The sequence below is a fragment of the Genypterus blacodes genome, unplaced genomic scaffold (assembly GCF_046128005.1).
Source record: "Genypterus blacodes isolate CSIRO-AG114 ecotype Tasmania unplaced genomic scaffold, CSIRO-AGI_Gbla_v1 ptg000056l_1, whole genome shotgun sequence".
In the NCBI taxonomy this organism is placed as follows: Eukaryota; Metazoa; Chordata; class Actinopteri; order Ophidiiformes; family Ophidiidae; genus Genypterus; species Genypterus blacodes.
Window position 1 is genome coordinate 107,255 of NW_027466868.1, and position 21,053 is coordinate 128,307.

Consider the following 21,053-nt stretch of genomic DNA (forward strand, 5'->3'; position numbering starts at 1 on the left):
CAGTTCAAAAGGGAATCTCGACTTAAATAACATTTTTATTCCTGTGACATATGACACATTCTGTATTCTGTTGGTGGTCGGCTAAGTTCACGGCTAATGAACTACAGCGGGGAGTTGACCGACGGAGAGTCAGAGCAAGGCGTGAAAGGAAATGGGAGGCAGGAGTGAGGCAGCATCGTGTTCCTCTGGTGTGTGTGAAGCTGTGGGGCACGTTGACAGACCTCAGCTCTCAGCCGCCATGTGTGTTTGACTTCAAGTTAAAACGCGACACTCATTAAACACTGAAACGAGTGACAACAGCAAAGTGATGACAGGTCTGTGAACCGTTTGTGTGAGTGTGTGTGTGCGTGCGTGTGTGTGTGTGTGTGTGTGTGTTTGTGTGTGTGTGTGTTTGCGCCAGTTCCCACGGTGTAGGCAGTTCCGTTTGCAGCACTCTAGTGAGGCTGGCAACTGGTCTGCAGCTGCTCTCTCTCTCTCTCCCTCTCTATGTCTCTCTCTCTCTCCCTCTCTCCCCCCTCGCTCTATTCCCCAGGCCGCTAAGAACGCCATCCACCTCCAGAATATCATGACTCGATTTACAGTAATTGTTCCGTAACTCTGTATGCTGAGTCACTTATTCCGTACCCATGTTGGGATGAGTAATCAGCCAAGCAATCACTCGGCCTAAGTAGCCAAAGTAGACTGAAGGAGAAGATCAGACAAAAGGTAAACTAGATGAAGAGCTTTTAACAACATTCTGTATTTAATGGTGTGTTTATCCGCTGAATCACCCGTTGGCTTACACCTGTACCACCCCATAGTCTGCTGGTGCAAAACAAGCTGGGCAATAGCAAATGCTAAGAGCGAGAGAAGATATAAAACTAATGAACCATTAAGTAGGGGATAACATATTAGAAACAAAATCACTTCACACAACACATTCATACAACAGTCCCGTTGTTGTTACTCTGTGCTAGCGTAGCAACTGCACTTCTACATAAACAATGGAAGACGTCAAACCCATGAGTTAGCTACGCCTCCTTAGTATTAAAGCCTCTTGGGGATGTTGATGTTCTTGTCTCGTCACTTTAAAGTTTAATAAGTAAACCTTATTGTCGAGTATTGACAAGAAGGCAACGCGAGTTTGTAGCTAACTAGTGTTGCTGGCAGCTCTTAAAAAAGCAGCTCCACTGTGCGAAACAGCAGCGAACATGCTAGTTAGAAAGCCTTGTGATAAGGCAGAACATGGAGCAACACAGTCAAATCTTCTTATGTCTCATTATCTTAAATTAAATTAAAACTGGTGGCACATAAACGATGTGTTGACTTGCTCCTCTGTAATGTAAATGAACCACAGTTTGTTCATGTGGGCTGTTGTGTGTTTCCAGACTTAATCCCCTGCTGAGCCGCAGACGAACCTCAGCAGACTGATGATGTTACCACTAAAACCTTTAACAGGCAGGACGACAAAAAACATTTGGCGTTCCTGGAGACAATTAGGAGTGTGTGTGTGTGTGAGTGTGTGTCTGGTCAGTGTCTAAGGATGCTCTTTAAAAAAAAGGTGTGACAAAATGCCTGTGGGGAGGTCGAGGGTTGGTGGGGGTGTCAGACTGCATACACACTCACACACAGACTGTCTGAATGTCTTTGATGTGTGTTGGCTGCAATTTGTTGTCTTCTAGCTGTGAGTCTGTCAAGCACAGCGGGTCTGTTTCTTAAAACACACACACACACACACACACACACACACACACACACACACACACACTCACACACACACAGATATGGAGAAGTGCATCTTGGGCCGTGTTATCTTGATTCTGATGTCGACTCAGGGCAACTCTTAGATGAAAACACTCCATCCTTTTGTCGTCCTGTCTTTCTCCAGACCTTTGGCCTCTCTCACCACCCCCTCGTCCTTTCATCTCGCTATCTCTCTCTACCTCACTCTCCATCTGCCCCCCCTCTCCTTATGGTTCCCATCCTCTCTCTCGCGCACCCTCGCTCGCTCTCTCTCTCTCTCCCACACAGGAATTAGCAGGGTCACAAGGAGAGAGGGGAGGAAAGAAGGGAACGACGAGGAAATGCAGACACTTAGATGGCGTAGAGGTTTTAGGCAAAGATTCCCTCTCGTAGCCAAGGGTCACTGTCTTTCCTCCCTAAAGAAGGAAGGAAGGAAAGAAAGAAAGAAAGAAAGGGAGAGAGACGGAGAGAGAGAAAGACCCCCTCCTCAGTAATTACATGGGGCCTGCAGGCTACAAAGTGCTCCACGCCCACACACAACAAGATAGTTTAAAGATGTTAGTATAAACAATTACACACACACACACACACACACAGATTCCCCGGTGTGGCCGAGATGGGCATAGTTAGTGGGAAGGACATCTGTGTATGTGTGTCTGATATTGTAAAGATGTCTGGGTTGCACGTTGTAACATCGTTGTGAAGGATGTACACACTCACTCACGCACGCGCACGGGCACGCGCACACATACACACACATACACTCAACTACACACAGGAAGACAGCTGTGGAGATCAACATCTGGCTCGGTGGGTTGAGTAACCGAGGTGTGTGTGTTTGTGTGTGTGTGTCTGTGTGTAGATAATGTGATTCCGTCCCAAAGGAAAACAACATGGGATCTCTCAGTCTTCATTCAGTAAATCAGTGTTTTCTGTGGACTGAGCGACCCCGTGTATTCCACCACTTCCTCAAATATTTGGATAAGAAATAGTTTGAGTTCGAAAAGTGACTCGGGTTCTAATATTTCATTGTGAAAAAAGTGATTCTAGCCGTGTTTCATTTAATTAAAAAGACTAAGAGCGTGTTTATCATGGAAAATAGCTTCTTGAGGCAGAATCAGTCTGGACGTTTACACACACGTTACAACTTTGATTATACGACGATTGAGGCTGTAAATCCTTTTTAAATCAGCATAGTGTAGAGTGTGCGTGCTGAGTCACACACCTAGATGATGTGATTGTGAATTGATGTATTGAAGCATGTAGCTGTGTAAATCAGAGTAGGACTCCACCAAGAACCCATTGACTGCTCCCTCCGTGTGTGTGTGTGTGTGTGTGTGTGTGTGTGTGTGTGTGTGTGTGTGTGTGTGTGAGAAGGGAAAGAGGGAGAGACCATTTGGTGACGGCCTTTGGTGTTTACAAGTGTAACACAGTAATGAAGTGTGTTAACCCACATCAAAGAGAGTAAAAGGGCGCAGAGACGTGCAAACACCTACATAAACCTTCCATCACTTAACACACTCACCTTTCTTTACACACACTTTCTCAGCGAATGGTTTGGCGTAGGGCGTCGAGAATGATTGCCCTCTGATTCGAGTTTGTTTATCGGTTCACCTAGGAAATTTGCGCTGAAACTGTGACATTTATGAATCGGAAATCAAAGTTTTCTGTCTCTCATTAATTGCTATTTGTGTCAACTCGCTGATTGGAAATGCAGATATTTGGGTTAGTGTGTCATTAAATGGCACTGAGAGGAGGAGGAGGAGGAGGTGGGTGTGAAGTCTAAACATGAGTGAGAGATGAAAGGCAAAGAGGAGGAGACGGAGGGAGGAGAGAGGATGTGCGAGGAGAGGTGTGAAGGTTAAATATGAGGGCTGAGTGTTAAAATAAGGCTCAGGCGGCGACGTCATCCTTCTGGGACTGATGGGAAAATGTCCATTCATTAAACGGCTTCATGCTTTTATTCAGTTTGACACATTTGTTAACTTTCCTTTTGTCTTCCAGGTGAATACGTTCCAGGCAGTGATTGGCTACGATGAGGCCGACTCGTATGTCCTCTTCCTCTACCCAGAAGATGGCCTGAACTTCGTCAGCACGCCTCCCAAGGTAAAGCAGACCTTCCCCGTGGCAGCAGTCCATTAAGGGCTCACCTAAATGGAACAGAGCCCTCTTGAGCGTTATTCCTAACACTTGCGCTTTCCCCTGTTGGCCTCTAGGAGTCGTACAACGTTGAGATCATGCTGCCTGCTCGAGTTGGATTCAGCAGAGGGGAAGTCACCTATTTGATCTTTTCCCGAATTGAGGGGCCTCACTACAGCGTCACCAGCGACGAGCAGAGCGTTAAGGACCTCTGCCAGTATGTGCAGAAGCTTGAATGTCCCAAACATCCCCAAAATGGTCCACCGTCCCATGATCGCTAACACTTTTTCGCCCTGTAGGGTTGGAAACACAGGAATTCCAGGTGTTTGGCTTTTCCACACTGGGAACCGTTACTCTTTTGAAAACATCGTTCCCGCCTCTTTTGTGGGCCTGCTCGCCACGCCGCCCCCTGGAGGCCGAGACGTCTCCTTGGTAAGTTGTCTTTTTTTCTTTTTTATTAAAGAAAATCAAAATTTGAGTTATGCCCCGAGTCTCGTCTGACTCCTCGTCATCACTCCCCAGGACACCACCACCCCTGAGTACGCCGAGTTCGAGGAGTATCCGGACAATACCTACGACCCCGACACCCAGGAGAAAGGAGAAGACTACACTCTGACGGGTGGCGACCCTGAATTCCACCCAGCCCGTGGTGAGGATGACCCCTCAGGGCCCCTTCAACCAGGAAGGCGGGACCCTCCGTCCTCTCCTTCAGGGGATTCCGTACGTCCGGGGACACGCGGAAACGAAGACGTACCGCTGACCTCTGAACCAAGATACGACTCGGAGCAGACGGAAAGGCAGTACGCTCCTCATCGTCCTTCAGAGGACATAAACACAGGGGAGGGAGGGGTCAGGCATCCTCAGCAGCAGCAACCACAGGTGAACTTAGACCCTTTTCCCCATAATTCCATATATATCCCCAGTTATGATCCATGTATGTTTAGAAGAACCTTACATATATGTCCTGTGTTCTCCCTCTGTAGGCTCCTCTGGAGGTGGTGGACTTGTACCCCCCTCAGACAAGCGATCCGGGTCTTTCCCCCGGAGGTCACGTGGTCAGCGTGGAGGAAGACGACGTTGATTTTGACACTGGAGGTAAGAGACAAACCTATATGTGTGAGTGTGTGCGTGCGTGTTCGTGTGTGTGTCTTCGAAGCTCGTGAAAAGACCCTCGACTGGTTTTGAATAATTCAGACCCCTTGGCATGCTGGGAAAAGCCTTAGCGGGGGTTTATTTAAGCGACCAAGGCACAAAACCTCCACGCCGCGGCCGGGCATGCCGAGCAGCCTGCAGCACAATACGGCCGTTGTGCTGCAGTTCCCAGGTGTGTGTGTGTGTGTGTGTGTGTGTGTGTGTAACACTCCTTCCCCTTCAACTACTCCCCCAGGCTTTTTGCTGTAAATAAGAATGTGTTCTCAGTCAACCTGCCTGCTTATATAAGGGTCAGAAAAATATCTGCGTGTCCACTGTAAAAAATGTGCCGTCAAATAAGGTTGTCCTCGTCTCGTCTCGTGACCTTTGAGGATGGTGGATTAACGCCAATTACTCCATTAGCACGTACACATATACAGTATAATGCCGCTCTTGTTTCGACAAAATCCATGAAACAAGTTGATTTGCGTCGAGAGTAAGTAAAATTGTGTCATAACAGGGGAATTTGACTCGCTGGATGTCGTGGGAAGCTTTTTCAATAGTCCATGCCAAAGTAAACGACCACAAAATGTTTAGGTGGTTGTTTTGTCTGAGCGGGTATGAATGATGGTGTTGAGTCACATTTACACACAAACACACAACTCCTACACGCTTCAGAATGATGTCACAGGCTACAAGTTTCTGAAAAAGTTTCTGAAAAGGAGCCAGCACATATTGGTGTGTTGTTGTTTCCCACGACAGCATTGATGCGTGTGTGTGTGTGTGTGAAAGCCCAGAGATTTGTTTCCCGTGCTTGTGCAGTTGTTGTAATAAACGAATATGGCGAGTGTCTGGCGAGAGGAAAGAAGTTGTTTAGTAGTAAGCCGAGTTCCGTGTGTAAACGTCACCGCAATCATGATTTTTGCGGGCTCATCCTTACTCATAAACAGCATTTTTGTGTTGTTTTGGATTGTATTTCCTCATTTCAGAGGCGATTAACATTTTAAACGTTGCACAGAGACCACATGCTCCCAGCGCTTGACTCATGTTTCTGGTCTTCGCCGTCCTCATTGCTTTGTCTCCTCGTGCTGACTGCTCAGTTTCTTCTTCTGTTTATTCCAAACAAATCAGAAACAGAACTCTCCGTCTCTTCCTGTGTGTCGGGGGGTTTTTCTCCCCGGGACAGACATGTCATCACCATAAGCCTCCATAAGCTAAACACGGCTTAAATTACTGTTTTATCATTAACATTATTTTTAGCCTATGATTGTTCCGGGCAAACGATTCAAAGCGTGGTTGCCGCATGTTTTCCACCTGTGAGTCCATCATGTGGCATTAGAAGCTGTTACATTCGCTACAAATCCTACATTTCACAGACATAATCACTGTTTCCCCTGTGAATGACCATTCTCCCCTCTCTCTCTCTCTCTCTCTCTCTCTCTCTCTCTCTCTCTCTCTCTCTCTCTCTCTCTCTCTCGCTCTCTCTCTATCCCCCTCTCACTCTATCCCCCTCTCACTCTCTCACACCCCCCCCTGTGGGTGTGGGAGGTAGGACTGCAACAGCTGGTTTCTCTCTAGTGCTTTGACATGTGATGTGTGTCTGTGTGTGTGTGTGTGTGTGTGTTCTACTACTCTCTTTTTCGATCTTGTCCCCCCTCCTTTATCCTTCCTGTGTTCTATTCTCCACGTAATATTTATTTATTTCATAATGAACCATCTTTGTCTTCCTCTGTCTCTCAGTCATTCAGTACACGACGGAGAATAAGGAAACCTGTGCCAGGTATGTACAGTAACTGTGGTAACCAACCTTTGTAGACGACGTTAATGTCTAATTTCCAAAAACTAATAAAACTAATTGGAGCAGAAATTTGCGTCATCAGTCTTTGTTTTCTCATAACTCCAGATTCCAACAGCAGTGCTCCCAGCATGCATTCTGCTCTGACTACGCCACAGGCTTCTGCTGTCACTGCCAGCCCGGCTTATATGGAAACGGGCGTCACTGTCTACCTGATGGTCAGTCCCCTATCTCAGCTCACGTTTCTGACTCTGATCAGGTGAAATGGTGACTTATTGATTGGTTGTGTGTTGTTGTGCCCCAGGTGCTCCACAGCGTGTCAGCGGTAAGGTGAGAGGCACCTTGACCGTGGGCTCGACTCCAGTGAGCCTGAACGACATCGACCTCCACGCTTACATCGTGGTGGGAGACGGCAGAGCGTACACCGCCATCAGCGAGGTAAGAAGAAGAAATAGAGATTTAATTGTTGAAGTTTTGTCTGATTCGCATTTGTAACCTTGCTGCTGATTGGTCAGGTACCTGAGCCGGTGGGCTGGGCTCTGATGCCAGTTGCACCAATAGGAGAGCTGTTTGGATGGCTGTTTGCTCTGGAGCTGCCCAATAGCCAAGGAGGATTCAAAATCACTGGTAAAGTGTGTGTGTGTGTGTGTGTGTGTGTGTGTGTGTGTGTGTGTGTGTGTGTGTGTGTGTGTGTGTGTGTGTGTGTGTTTGGTTCAGCATGTTGTCTTGCATGTCTTGACTCCACAGCACATCTGTAGAGACATGAGGGAACTCCTCTAAAGTGAGGACTGTGTGTGTGTGTGCGCACGTGTGAGAGAGAGAGAGAGAATGTGTGTGTGTGTGTTTTCAGTCTACCAGCCAGCTGTATTGTCTCCAGGGATGTGATGTGATATCAGGCTTCCACCTCCCCTCTCTAATAGGAAACAGCTGTGTGTGTGTGTTCTATACAGATGTTACCATGCAGACATTCCACTTTTTATGTTATTAACTGTTGTCCCAAATAATGTGTGCAATGAAACATATGCAGTCATACAAACGCAAGTATTGATTGATTAATTTGGTATTTATTTTTCTTCAAGGCGCTGAGTTCACTCGTCATGCCGACGTGGTCTTTTACCCTGGCAACGAGCGCTTGTCAATCACCCAGACAGGGCGTGGCCTCGATGACAACAACCACCTCAATGTGGATACTGTAGTCAGCGGCAACGTCCCCTTCCTCCCCCCTGGAGCCACAGTCAACATGGATCCTTTCAAAGAGACGTACCAATACTACCCATCCGGTAACCATGACAACTATAATACAACCTATGACATAAGTGTGATTTGATGGGCGCATTTGTCTGAAAGTTTCCCCTCTTTCTCTTCCCCTGTAGTTGTCACCTCGACCTCCGTGCGGGAGTACTCCGTGGTTTCAGCCGAGCGAGGGTCCGAGTCCTTCTCCTTCCAGATGAAGCAGAACATCACCTACCGTCACTGCCGCCACGACAACCGCCCCGGCCCAGAGACGCTGCAGATCACTATGGAGAGGGTGTTGGTGATGTACGTTAAGGAGGAGCGCATCCTGAGATACGCCATCACAAACAAGATCAGCCCGGTCGGAGGTGAGTCGCTCACACAAATTCGTTGGCTTCCAATATTATGGATTTCAGTCATCTTGATACTGAACCAGGTTTAAAGAGAGATGGATGATTCCATGCAAGTCAACTTAAGACTAAAGAGAGTAAAGCTTTGATGGAACGGAGTAGAATGAACGTTTTATTGTCAGTTTGTTTTATAGCCAGCAGTCACGAAAAACACACTCAGGACACTTAAACAGCTTCATCAAACAACACCAACAGTGAAAACATTCCCGGACAGAACAAGGAGCATGTGGGCTGCATGAGATCCGCCCGGCTAAAGGAATTTAAAAACCTATACGCCACATTTGGGAAATAATGAAATACTTAACCCTCTGTTCTCAATTCTCAATTCCTGACAAACATGCAATAACATTCTGATACGTCCTGATATAAGACAGAGAGTCAATAAGACATGAATGTGAGTCAGATGATGATGTATCGGCAGTGTTTTGTCGGGGACCAACATCCATCAAGTGGGCGACATTGATTCAATAAAAGTCAACATGCACCTCATATATTGAGAACAGCGCATGTGAGTTGTGGTCTAAATTCATTCCAGACCATCAGTGTCAAACTTAAAGTGGGCAAACACTCTGAGGCGTTGAAAACGTGAGGTTTTCTGTTCCAGAGCCCCAAACTAGCAACCCGACCACCTTGTAATTGCTGCAATGCACCAACGCAAAACTCAGCCAAACCACGACACGGAGTTGGACAGAGCTCGGCTTCAAACACACACACACACACTCCACGCTGAAGGCTCATTATGCTGCAAAACCATAGAAAACAATGTGGAGATGTGTGTTACCTCCTCTGCTTAGCATCATTGTCTACTAAAGGCTGCAGACACACTACACCACTTTAAGGATGATTACAACCACAATTTGCGTCATCGCCTGGCATCGCCCCTCAGAGTTTGACTGATTCTGTGCTAGTTTGGTTCGGTCAGACAGATGATTGATATTGAACGGCTTCATGGTGGATGAGCGTTGACGTTGGTTCTCCTCTGCGTTGAACCAGTCAACCGGGGCAAATGTGAACGGGGTCCAGGCAACTGGCAATGAGATCTGGGCAGGATCATAAGGAAAATCCAGGGTGCTTGGACTGTTGGTTTTGGTCAAATGCTCTGGCTCATTTTAAACCAGCTCATAGTGTCTAACCACTGATGGCAAGTACACATTCTTTGATGACGTAAGACAACTAGAACTTAACAAATGCCAGCTTGGAGCATAGGGCAGCGCAGCAAGAAGGTCCAAGGTTCAAATCCCACTCAGGAGCTTGAACACTCTGGAGTGTTGTTCTCTTTTTTCACCTTGGACTTCAGAGCAAACCCAGGTTTCCTCTTCTCTTTTTCTCTTTGCGTCTTCACTTTTTATCTTTTATCTTCTGTCTTTCTCTTCTCTACCCTACTCAACACATCAATGTTTCTCGAAATACTATGGATGTGCCGTGTTCTTCCGCTCTCGACTCGCGCTGCTCTCGCTCTCTCAACTCAATCAGTCAATATGATGAAAACCAGAGAGAGAGAGCGACCGAGAGAGAAAGAGAGAGAGAGGGAGAATGAGAGGAATGGACGTCCACAATTTCCAAGTTTTTGAATCCAGACCAAGTTCCTGTCACCTAAACGTCAACACATTGATTAAAAAGGTTATGATGACACATCTCACACATGCACACACACTGATACACACTGAGCACAGCTGGAAGAGCTTTCGGGGGCTAGGGGTTGTGTAAACACGGGTTAAGTGGTGTGTGTGTGTGTTTGAATGTGTGTGTGTGTGTGTGTGTGTGTGTGTGTGTGTGTGAGACACTGAATGTGTGTGTGTGCACATTCAAGGGTCTGATGCTCTCTGGGAAATAATATCCCAGCCAATGACAGATTTTCTAGAGGGGGGGTTGCCGGGCAGAATAGCTGCCCAGTGATGTCATGTGAATGAGCCAAACGAGAGGGATTTCTGACAAACTGAAGAGATTGAACTGACATGAGAGACATCAATGGAGAGAGAGAGAGACGCGTTTGTGGCTGCATGGCGTTTATCAGCCGCTTCAGTCACAAGGAGACGATTACAGCTCCATCTCATCTTATTGTTCCCTACACTGCACATTGGTTTTCATCTAAATTACCAATCACAACTCCGGAATGAAAACATTCAGTTCCGGACATATAGCATGTATAGTTGCTATGGTTACCTGCAGTTTAGTCCATCTTTTACAACATTACATTACATTACATTACGAGCATTTAGCAGACGCTTTTATCCAGCGACTTACATTACATTACCACCCAGTAAGTTACAGAGGGGGGAGCAATTGAGGGTTCGGTGCCTTGCTCAGGGGCACCTCGGCAGGAACTCGAGCCAGCAACCCTCCGGTGTCCCAGCGGAAGCTCTACCACTGAGCCATTGCCTCCCGATATAACAACGATATAAAAGAGAGATGAAAGCATTAAGCGAGACGATGTTTAAAGTTTAACACTTGCCAGACAATCAGAAACACGTAAAATACTCCAGCGTAAACAACTTCATAAATGTTGTTTGTGCTTTACAGAGTGAAGATAAGAAACTTGTATACGGGGTTAAAAATGCAGCATAATGTGACACAGATTGTTTTAATCGTCGCTGTAAGCAAATTAGTTATCAGCTGCTGTGAGGGATCTGTGATTATTTATCTGAAAACAGATTTGGAATGTGAAATATGTGGAAATGTGAAACCCAATATCACCCAGCTGTCTCAATCTCCCGTTTCACTGGAGTTCAGTGTGTATCTCAAATCTGTTTGGACTGATTAGATTGATTCAGGTTGATCAATCAGGTTGCTACGCCGTCAACCTTTGAGTTCACGCGTGATTGGATTTATCCAGAAATGCAGATAAAGGCACAAAATGTATATATATGTAATGTGTGTGTGTGTGTGTGTGTGTGTGTGAGTGCCTGTGTGTTCTTGTGTGTGAGTGCCTGTGTGTGTGTGTGAGTGCCTGTGTGTTCTTGTGTGTGAGTGCCTGTGTGTGTGTGTGTCTGGGTGTGGGAGGGGCATTGTGAAAAGAAACAGGTGGGAAACTACAGTCATTGCTTTGATGGTGTGTGCATACATGTGTTGTGTGGTAGTTCTCTCTCTCTCTCTCCCACACACACACACACACAATCTCTCTTTCCCTCTTGTCTCTCTCTCTCTCTCTCTCTCTCTATAATTATCTCTCATTCTTTTCTCCTGTCCCTGTCCTCTCATCATCCCTTCTTCCAAGCCACATTCATTACTTTTGAAGACCTCTCTCTCTCTCTCTCTCTCTCTTACCCTCTTCTCTGTCTCTTGCACCCTCTCCTCTCTCTCTCCCTCTCCCTCTCTCTCTCTCTCTCTCTCTTGCTCTCTTGCTCTCTTGCTTTCTTTTTGATAATGAGCCAGCCATTGCTCTCTGGCCTTAGGAGATGGAAGCAAGCTGTGCTTAATGTGTGTGTGTGTGTGTGTGTGTGTACGTTTGGTTTTGTTTACGTGTGTGTTTATTGTTTACAGTGGACGAGACTTCAGATGGTGAAGTTAACGTCGCCCTGAAGCTTTACACATGATTAAAGACAGATATTACCGACGTGTGATTTGATCCATTTTGTTGTTTGGTGGTCGCTACGGACTGGTGCAGATTTCACAATAAAAGCCTCCACTGAAATCAATTATTTTTACACCATCACAACAAAGCAAAAGCTGCAAGGTGCTCTGGGTAGAAGCCTCCACCACACGCTAGATTTTGTGGACTCGCCACTAAAACCTAATGGAGTGAAGTGGAGCAGCATGTGTGTATTTTGAGTCATGCACATTTTTCCCTAAAGGATCCCAGCTGGTTTTTTGAAGAAATGAGTCTGTCGGTATTGTTTTTTTTATTATTTACTTGTAAGTCTGAGTCGAGCAGCAGTATGGGGAAAGCCTCTGCGCACATCCGCTCTCTCATCCATCCGTCTGTCTCGGTCCGTCTGTCTCATGTGTGTCTAACCTCATCCATATGTCGAGGGTCGGGAACATGAAGGGAGTCACTTCCTAATAGGAAACCGTCCTCGGGGAATTTGTCTGCAGTGATTTCTACATGTGTGTCTGGTTAGGCCGCTCTGTAATCATCGCTGTAATCATTGCGCTTTAAAATTTAATAATCTCAAATAATCTCAATTCACTCAAGTCTCCTCTCTCTTGCTCCTGCAGTGGAGGCGACATTGCCGGAGCTGGTCAACCCATGCTACGCCGGCAGCCACGACTGCGACACCACAGCCCAGTGTATCCCGCTGGAGGGCCAGGCCTTCCAGTGCCAGTGTGCTACCGGGTACAGAGGGGACGGTCGCAACTGTTACGGTATGGCTTTATATGGCTCTTCCTCCTCTTCCTCCTCTCTCTGGACCATTTGTCCCTGTCTTTGACAGTCTATATACACAGCGCAGTGCTTTACGATGCTTACCTACACTCACTCAGCCTAATGGTCTCTCTCTCTCTCTCCTTCGCTCTCCCTCACACACACATAAACACATGCAGACACAGTTGAAGACAGTTCAAGGCACCATGTCTGTGTTTCATCAGCATCTGTCCATCCTGTAGAAAGGGGTCAAGTACAGGCTGCATGGAAGGAATCATCTCTCCTCTCATCTTTACCTCTTTCATCCCTCTATCTCTCTCTCTCTCCTTGATTTCCCTCTCCCTCCTTCCTCTAATCTCTTCCATGTTCACTTTGTATTTACTTCATTGTGCTCTCCTCCTCCCTTTGTAAGAAGTAAAACAATTAGCCGCCTCTTCTCTTCTCTTCTCTTCTCTTCTCTTCTCTTCTCTTCTCTTCTCTTCTCTTCTCTTCTCTTCTCTTCTCTTCTCTTCTCTTCCCTCCACTTATTAAGAGACTTCCTAGGTGTTTGGCTGGTGTGTGGCCTTTCATTAGCCCAGCATCAGGTCTTTTTCTCCTGCTGACAGCACTAGGAAAGCCCCAGGCTCAGCCTCGGTTCCCATGACTGGGCCTCGCCGTCTTTTGTTGGCACTCTGCTTGAATGTGCGTCTGTGGTTTTGTGCCTTGTACGCATGGTGGGCATGTGTGCACACAAACACACACTCAAAAACAAGCTGTGGCTGCGGTGTGAATTTATGCACACTACATCACCATTAATGACCTTTAGTTATACGTTGTACTCTCTGACACACACACAGCAGGTCACTATCCACATAGCTGCACTTTGTCAGTCTGGCCTGCCTCACTTTTTAATTCTCCGTCTGTTTCTCTCTCTGCAGACATCGATGAGTGCGCCGAGGGTGTGACATGCGGCGCCCATGCCCAGTGTGTGAACCTACCCGGTAGCCATCGATGCCAGTGTCAGACTGGCTACGAGTTTGGCCACGATGGACGCACCTGTGTGGGTGAGTCGCTGAATTAGTTCCTTTGAGCAATATTTGTATTTGTCTCATCAGCAGGTTTGGTATGATTTTAAACTCCTTAATTACACCTATTTTTTCACTAAGTGGATAATAAGACCATTTTAGTGTCTGTCAGCTTCATGACACACCATCATTTATCCTAAAACTACATCTAGAGACTGACATCAATCCAAACCACTAAACAATGTGGCACGATGAGACAACGTCAATCTAAACCACTAACCATGCTTTGTGCTGCAAAGAGTGGAGTCGTCATTAAAATGAACTGTAGACATATACGTATTGGCATGGCAACCACAGGTACTCCCAGGTACTTTTTGGGGCTACTCATAGGAGACGTGCATTTATGATATACTGTTATCAGGTTTTACTTATTGACTACTAGACTGTGATCGTCCCATGGCAGAAAAAAAATCATTTTGGAGCATGGAGGCTCAAAAACAGTTAAACACTTGGAAGACTCCCATGTATTTGTCCAAATCTCAGGCACAACATTTCTCCCACAGCAGCAATGCACAGCTGCAAGGCCCAGAAAAATGTGGCGCATAAGAGGGGGGAGGATGGGTGACAAATGTGAGAACCGGAGTGAGGGAGTGAGAGGAATGACGGGGCTAATGTGAGAAAGAGGGAGAGATTAGGCAGGAGAGGAGTGAAAGTGAAAGATGAATGTAATGACAGCACGTGTTGTTGTGGAATGTGTGTGAGATGTTGGTTCTGTTAACGTGCGTGTGTGTGTCCTGCTTTCACCCATTAGTGTGAACTCTTGAACTTTCTTTCAATCCTTCTTACCTCCCTCTACTAACTCGTGCAATTCTTGATGTAAGACCTTGAAAAGAGGCCAAACCACAAAACAACCACTGATAAGATGCAAAACTGAACGCTTTTAAATCAACAGCCAGATATCATTTCATAGATTGTTGTATAATTTCTGTGGTCAGATCGGCTTTCCACATTCCACTGAGGCTATGTTTACACATTTGTACTGTATATTCATTTTTTCCTCTGCGGTTTGTAGACATAGATGAATGCAGGTCCTCCCTGTGTCATGTCAGCGCCAGATGCATCAACGGACTGGGATCCTTCCAGTGTCAGTGCCAGCCTGGCTTTTATGGTGATGGTTTCTACTGCTCCCAGCAGCAAGGTCAGTGAAGGAAACTGTGGTAGTGCCTGATATAGACTAAAGTGGCATTATGACACATCTGGTCCTATGCTGTAATGGGGTTCCAATAAGTGCCTTAAAGCCTGATCTGACCCTGCGTTGTTACAATTTCTTTTTTATAAAAGGGCTAAAATATATATATAGATGATAAAGGGGACTTCCAAGTTCCCTGAAATAACCGGAATAGGCTCAGTTGAAGAGAAACATACAAGAAATACATAACAGGTTAAAAATAGATTTTCTTCACCCATTTACACAGAATTTGTCAAATTATCCCTTTTTAATACGATATTCAAAGTTTTATGAGTTCAGATACCTTCAATTAAAGAGGACAAGTACATTGTTTTAGTAGGGTTTTTGAAGGTACAACCAGCAGGGGCATAAAGAAAACAGATCAAACGGTCAAGGAAGAATCCCATTGAAGGTTTTCTTTATTTGTCTACAGGACAGACAGATCGACCAAAGACCCAGTGTGAGCACCATCGAGACAGTCTGCAGGCTGGAGCGGAAGACAACGACGGGCGGCCGAGTGTCGGAGCGTTCATACCTCAGTGCGACTCTGTCGGGCAGTATCGACAACTGCAGGTAGGGACCAATGAGAGGCGTATGTGTGACTGATTAAGTTGGTTAATTTACTAATTTTTTGTGATTTCATTGTGAATGAATCGTAGTGCCATGGTTCCACTGGACATTGTTGGTGTGTGGACACTAGAGGGCAGGAGAGAGCAGGAACCAGGACACCACCTGGTACTCCACCTGTGGATTGTGGTAAACCAGGTGAGTAGTCATGAAATACAATGTCGCTGCAGGTTGTACTTGCTGATACTTGCTGTTTTCTAGACTAACTCTTTTTTACAATCAATGAAATAGGTCATAATCTGTACATTCTCTCTTCACCAGATGAACCAGAACGTCCTAAAACGCAGTGTGAGCACCACAGAGACAGCGTCCAGACCACCAGTCCAGAGGGACATGCTGTAGCTGGAATCTTTATACCCCAATGTGATGCAAATGGAGAGTATAGGTCTTTACAGGTAAGTGTCTGATTAACTGATTTAACTGTTTAAATAGGCATCTATACTCTCTGCTCACTGTAGGTTTTTGTTAATATTCTTAATTCTAGTGTCACGGCTCCACTGGACATTGTTGGTGTGTGGATGATAGGGGGCAGGAGAGAGCGGGAACCAGGACTGCACCTGGTACACCACCCACAGACTGTGACAAGCCAGGTGAGAAGACACAAACGTGTAGGTGGAGATATCTCCAGCAGTTCAATGCCCAGAAGAACTTCTATCTGCAGACGATACCACGCTGAAAGATCGTTTTTTTTTGTTCTGATAGCTTGACCAGCTCTCTCGCCATCCATCTTGTGAAACTATTTTTCTAATTCTCTTTGCTCCAACTGCAGATGAACCACAGCGTCCTAAAACTCAGTGCCAGCACCACAAGGACAGCGTGCAGACGACCACGCCTGAGGGATATCCTATAGCAGGAGCCTTCATACCTCAGTGTGACGCTGAAGGACATTATAGATCATTACAGGTAAAGTCGAGTTATGGCCTGTTTAATCAAAGAACTATTATGCTCATGCACAGCTTCTAATGTTTCTTCTACTGTACTGTACGACTCCTTTCAGTGTCATGGATCCACTGGACATTGCTGGTGCGTAGACAATAGGGGGCAGGAGAGAGCAGGAACCAGGACATCGCCCGGTACACCACCTAAAGACTGCGACAAACCAGGTTAGACCTCTTGGACGTGCTCACCAAATATTTGGCTGTCCACCTAGTGCAGACCACAGCAACTTTGCAATGCATGCCAGAACACAACGACTGTGTGGAAACCAATTTAAACTGATTTAGTCTATTTTAATCCTGTGGGAGAGAAAAGGCCTTTCCGGAATGAAGGCTTTGCCTCTACCCTGCAGTGTTTGTAATTTGTCCCCAAATCCCCTTTTCTTCCCTCCCACCTCTTGTCCAAGACTTCACTATGAGCAACGATGGTCATCGTCTACACTGAGCATTTTGTATTGTTTGTATTACACTGATATATAATGTAAATAAATTGAAATCTTTTCTCCCCAGATGAACCACAGCGTCCTAAAACTCACTGTGAACACCACAGAGACAGTGTGCAGACCACCGGTCCAGAGGGATACCCCTTAGTCGGAGCCTATGTCCCCCAGTGTGACGCAAATGGAGAGTACATACAACTGCAGGTAAGCATCTATGAACGACTGGTGGTGAGTGTCTTCACAGCTGTCAATGATCAGAAGTTGCAACTAAAATGTACATTTTTCAGTGCCACGATTCCTCCGGACATTGTTGGTGTGTAGACAGTAGAGGACAGGAAAGAGAAGGAACCAGGACACCCCCTGGTACTCCACCCAAAGACTGCGACAAACCAGGTGAGACGCAGAGAAAACCAAATAAACCTAGAGAATTTTTCTTTTCCTTCCTTGAGACGAGGCGCCTGAACCTGTTTTGTTATCTGTACTAACGGTGCCAGCAGGTGTATGATGTCATGGCTCTCCAAGGCTTTCATGCTAAACATTGACCTGCGAACTCTGTTATTCCTCAACTCAATGACAAGTCAAACAGACAGCACGTTTACACTTGTGTGTGTCTAACCTTGTAAGTGCTGCACTATTGAGGTCAATGGGTCATAGAGCTGGAATGTCTGTAAAAACAGGTGATGTCAGCGCATGTGGGGGGATGGAGAGTGGTGAGGGAGCTGAAGTTTAGAACAGCAGATTGAAAGACAATATAATCTTGTGTTTGAAAAATCGCTTTTTAGGCTGATAGGTTGTATTGCGTATTCTAAACATAATTTGAGCATTACATTATTTCAAGAAATTGTGCAATTGTCCATCTTCTTCCCCTAGATGAGCCACAGCCTCCTAAAACTCACTGTGAGCACCACAGAGACAGTGTACAGACTACTAGTTCTGAGGGATATCCTATACTCGGAGCCTTTGCACCCCAATGTGATTTAAATGGAGAGTACATACCATTGCAGGTTTGTGTTTGAATAATTAAACATTGTTTCGCATTCTGATTTTACCCTGAAAAACATATAAAATATAGCTTCATGTCGTGAACAATAAATGCATCTGTCATTTGTTATTGCCACAGTGTCACGGCTCTACTGGTCATTGTTGGTGTGTGGACAGTAGGGGGCAAGAGAGAGCAGGAACCAGGACATCACCTGGTACAACGCCCACAGACTGTGACAAACCAGGTGAGGCTGTTGTTTTTGACTGTCAGTGTTATCCCAAGACAACATTGGAAGACAAATTTCCAATTTCAACCTAAAGAACAAACAGTAGAATGTCAGCAGCATAACGACATAGGGAGAAGTATGACTGTGTTAATTTTCGTCACGCAGATGAGCCAGAGCGTCCGCAAACTCACTGTGAGCACCATAGAGACAGTGTGCAGACTACAAGTTCTGATGGATACCCGATAGGTGGAGCCTTTGTGCCTCAGTGTGATCAAGATGGACAGTACCTTCCTGTGCAGGTCAGCGTCTGGAACACTATTACTTATGAACACTCTCATCCAAATTTGATGACTGAACTGAAAAAGACACAATGCTGATCATTTCAATCATTGTTTCAGTGTCACGGCTCTACTGGACATTGTTGGTGTGTGGACAATAGAGGGCAGGAGAGAGCAGGAACCAGGACATCACCCGGGACACCACGCAAAGACTGTGACAAACCAGGTGAGGATGTAGAGTTTTTGCTGCCCAGGTCTCAGTACACTGTGTGGTACCACCGTATCTATCAGTTATAATAGTAGTCTAACCTAACATAACACCTAACCTAGTAGTAGTCTAATGTAACCCTAACCCTTGTATAGTATAGTATAAAGTAGTGCTAGCAGCTACCAACATTAGCCCCAAAATCGTTATTGTCAATCTTTCTTACCAGATGAGCCACAGCGTCCAAAAACCCACTGTGAGCATCACAGAGACAGTGCACAGACCAGTCCAGACGGATATCCACAGGTTGGAGCTTTTGTACCCGGATGTGATGCAAATGGGGAGTACATACCATTACAGGTTAGTGATTGATGCATTAAACATTGTGGAATTACCAATTTAAGGTCACCTTGAGTGTACAGCGGTGTGTCTTGAATAATAAATGTTTGTCAATTCTTACTGCCTCAGTGTCACGGCTCTACTGGACATTGTTGGTGCGTGGACAGTAGGGGGCAGGAGAGAGCAGGAACCAGGACATCAGCTGGTACAACGCCCAAAGACTGTGACAAACCAGGTGAGGCTGTGTTATAAAGACATCGCCCATAAATGCAACAGTGCCACAAAGTAATCTTTTAACAATCCGCATTGAATTAGCTTTGAGCAAACATATAGTGGCCCCAGCAATGAACCATGGGGAATCTCAGGGTAAAGTTGATGGTGATCTGATGGTCATCGTCTGTTCTCTAGGGTATTTGTACACTGATCTGATTCTATCACTTTCTCAGATGAACCAGAGCGTCCTAAAACTCAATGTGAGCAGCACAGAGACAGCGTACAGACGACCAGTCCAGAGGGATATCCTTTGCTTGGCGTGTTCGTGCCTCAGTGTGATGCACATGGACAGTACATACCCCAACAGGTACAATTCTGGTTCAGTTTTTACAGAGACATGCATTGCAATACAATGTTATGGCCTAAATTTCGATTGTTGTGTGTTTCAGTGTCATGAATCTGCTGGACATTGCTGGTGTGTAGACATCAGGGGGCAGGAGAGAGCAGGAACAATGACGCCACGTGGTACAACCCCCTTTGACTGTGACAAACCAGGTGAGGCCGTTGTTGGCTGATAGTTGAAGTGCATGTAAACATACTGACTGATAGGAGAATGTCTTAGTTCCTGTCTTCACACTTTTCCTGTGCATTAATTCCCTTTTCTCCCATTATAGATGAACCACAGCGTCCTAAAACTCACTGTGAGCACCACAGAGATGGCGCTCAGACCACAGGTCCAGATGGATATCCTGTCGTCGGTGCTTTTGTACCTCAGTGCGACCCGGAGGGACAATACCTACCTCAACAGTGCCACAGCTCTACTGGACATTGTTGGTGTGTGGACAGCAGGGGACAGGAGAGAGCGGGAACCAGGACGCCAGCTGGTGCAACACCCAAAGATTGCAACAAACCAGGTGAGACCACGCCAGGGTTTTAGTAGGGTATATCAACATTTTAGCCCCATATTGAAGTAAGAAATGTTGAATACAGGGGCTATTTTCAGTGATTCATGGTGAGACGACACTTTCATGAGTCATCTCTACCGTTCTCCCTCTCTCACACACACATATGCTAACACACACATAGAGACAGATTTGTACAGACTTGGTTCGTCGAACATCTGAAGTGGTGGTGCTGGCCGCTTCCAAGGCAACCAAACCAAAACACAACAAGCGGCCCTACCAGCTGAGTGGCAACACAGTGTTACACTCGGCCTGTATACACACACACACATACACACACACACACACACACACACACACACACACTCAAACACACCCATATAACTGTATCTAAGTATAAACATTAGTGGACATCTAAAGTGGTTTTTGGGTTTTGTTTTAAAGCTCTACTATAAAGTGAGTTATTAAAGGGATTTTACAGGGTAAACAGTTTTGACATGAGCAAGATAAGTGTGTGTGTGTGTGTGTGTGTGTGTGTGTGTGTGTGTGTGTGTGTTAGTGTTAGTGTTAAACCACTGGTCTTCCCTGGTCATGACCACAAGCTTGAAACTCTTAAAGCTTGAAAACATACTCGAACACAATAAAATGGAATAAATAATGTGTGTATCTGCGCCACAATCCAACAACCGCGTAAGCAGTATATGTGTGTGTGCTGACATTAGATTTTATTTGCGTTTCCCCCCCAGTGGATGTAGCTCCGACCCAGCGCTCAGAGAGTGTGTGCGAGCGTTGGAGAGCCAGTTTGATGGAGCACTACGGCGGACAACCTGAGCCACACCACTACCTGCCTCAGTGCGAGACAGACGGCCAGTTCAGGTACACACACACACACACACACACACACACACACACACACACACACCCACAACTTGTGAAGTGATTTG

The 21,053-nt window shown here is 46.0% G+C and overlaps 1 protein-coding gene across 1 annotated transcript in view; it reads left to right on the forward strand.

Annotated features, from left to right (window-relative positions):
- Positions 1 to 21,053, forward strand: part of nid2a (nidogen 2a (osteonidogen)) — a 30,314-nt gene that overhangs the window by 4,601 nt on the left and 4,660 nt on the right. The window contains exons 5-36 of the mRNA XM_076152365.1: positions 3,727 to 3,828; positions 3,939 to 4,078; positions 4,161 to 4,293; positions 4,384 to 4,740; positions 4,845 to 4,956; positions 6,733 to 6,772; positions 6,896 to 7,005; positions 7,092 to 7,225; positions 7,303 to 7,414; positions 7,867 to 8,067; positions 8,161 to 8,388; positions 12,586 to 12,732; positions 13,648 to 13,773; positions 14,807 to 14,932; positions 15,396 to 15,535; positions 15,622 to 15,727; positions 15,851 to 15,984; positions 16,074 to 16,179; positions 16,359 to 16,492; positions 16,587 to 16,692; positions 17,035 to 17,168; positions 17,252 to 17,357; positions 17,835 to 17,968; positions 18,085 to 18,190; positions 18,338 to 18,471; positions 18,571 to 18,676; positions 18,885 to 19,015; positions 19,124 to 19,229; positions 19,441 to 19,574; positions 19,657 to 19,762; positions 19,882 to 20,121; positions 20,856 to 20,985. Of these exons, the coding sequence (XP_076008480.1) occupies positions 3,727 to 3,828; positions 3,939 to 4,078; positions 4,161 to 4,293; positions 4,384 to 4,740; positions 4,845 to 4,956; positions 6,733 to 6,772; positions 6,896 to 7,005; positions 7,092 to 7,225; positions 7,303 to 7,414; positions 7,867 to 8,067; positions 8,161 to 8,388; positions 12,586 to 12,732; positions 13,648 to 13,773; positions 14,807 to 14,932; positions 15,396 to 15,535; positions 15,622 to 15,727; positions 15,851 to 15,984; positions 16,074 to 16,179; positions 16,359 to 16,492; positions 16,587 to 16,692; positions 17,035 to 17,168; positions 17,252 to 17,357; positions 17,835 to 17,968; positions 18,085 to 18,190; positions 18,338 to 18,471; positions 18,571 to 18,676; positions 18,885 to 19,015; positions 19,124 to 19,229; positions 19,441 to 19,574; positions 19,657 to 19,762; positions 19,882 to 20,121; positions 20,856 to 20,985 (4,361 nt within the window). The remainder of the gene's footprint in view (positions 1 to 3,726; positions 3,829 to 3,938; positions 4,079 to 4,160; positions 4,294 to 4,383; positions 4,741 to 4,844; positions 4,957 to 6,732; positions 6,773 to 6,895; positions 7,006 to 7,091; positions 7,226 to 7,302; positions 7,415 to 7,866; positions 8,068 to 8,160; positions 8,389 to 12,585; positions 12,733 to 13,647; positions 13,774 to 14,806; positions 14,933 to 15,395; positions 15,536 to 15,621; positions 15,728 to 15,850; positions 15,985 to 16,073; positions 16,180 to 16,358; positions 16,493 to 16,586; positions 16,693 to 17,034; positions 17,169 to 17,251; positions 17,358 to 17,834; positions 17,969 to 18,084; positions 18,191 to 18,337; positions 18,472 to 18,570; positions 18,677 to 18,884; positions 19,016 to 19,123; positions 19,230 to 19,440; positions 19,575 to 19,656; positions 19,763 to 19,881; positions 20,122 to 20,855; positions 20,986 to 21,053) is intronic.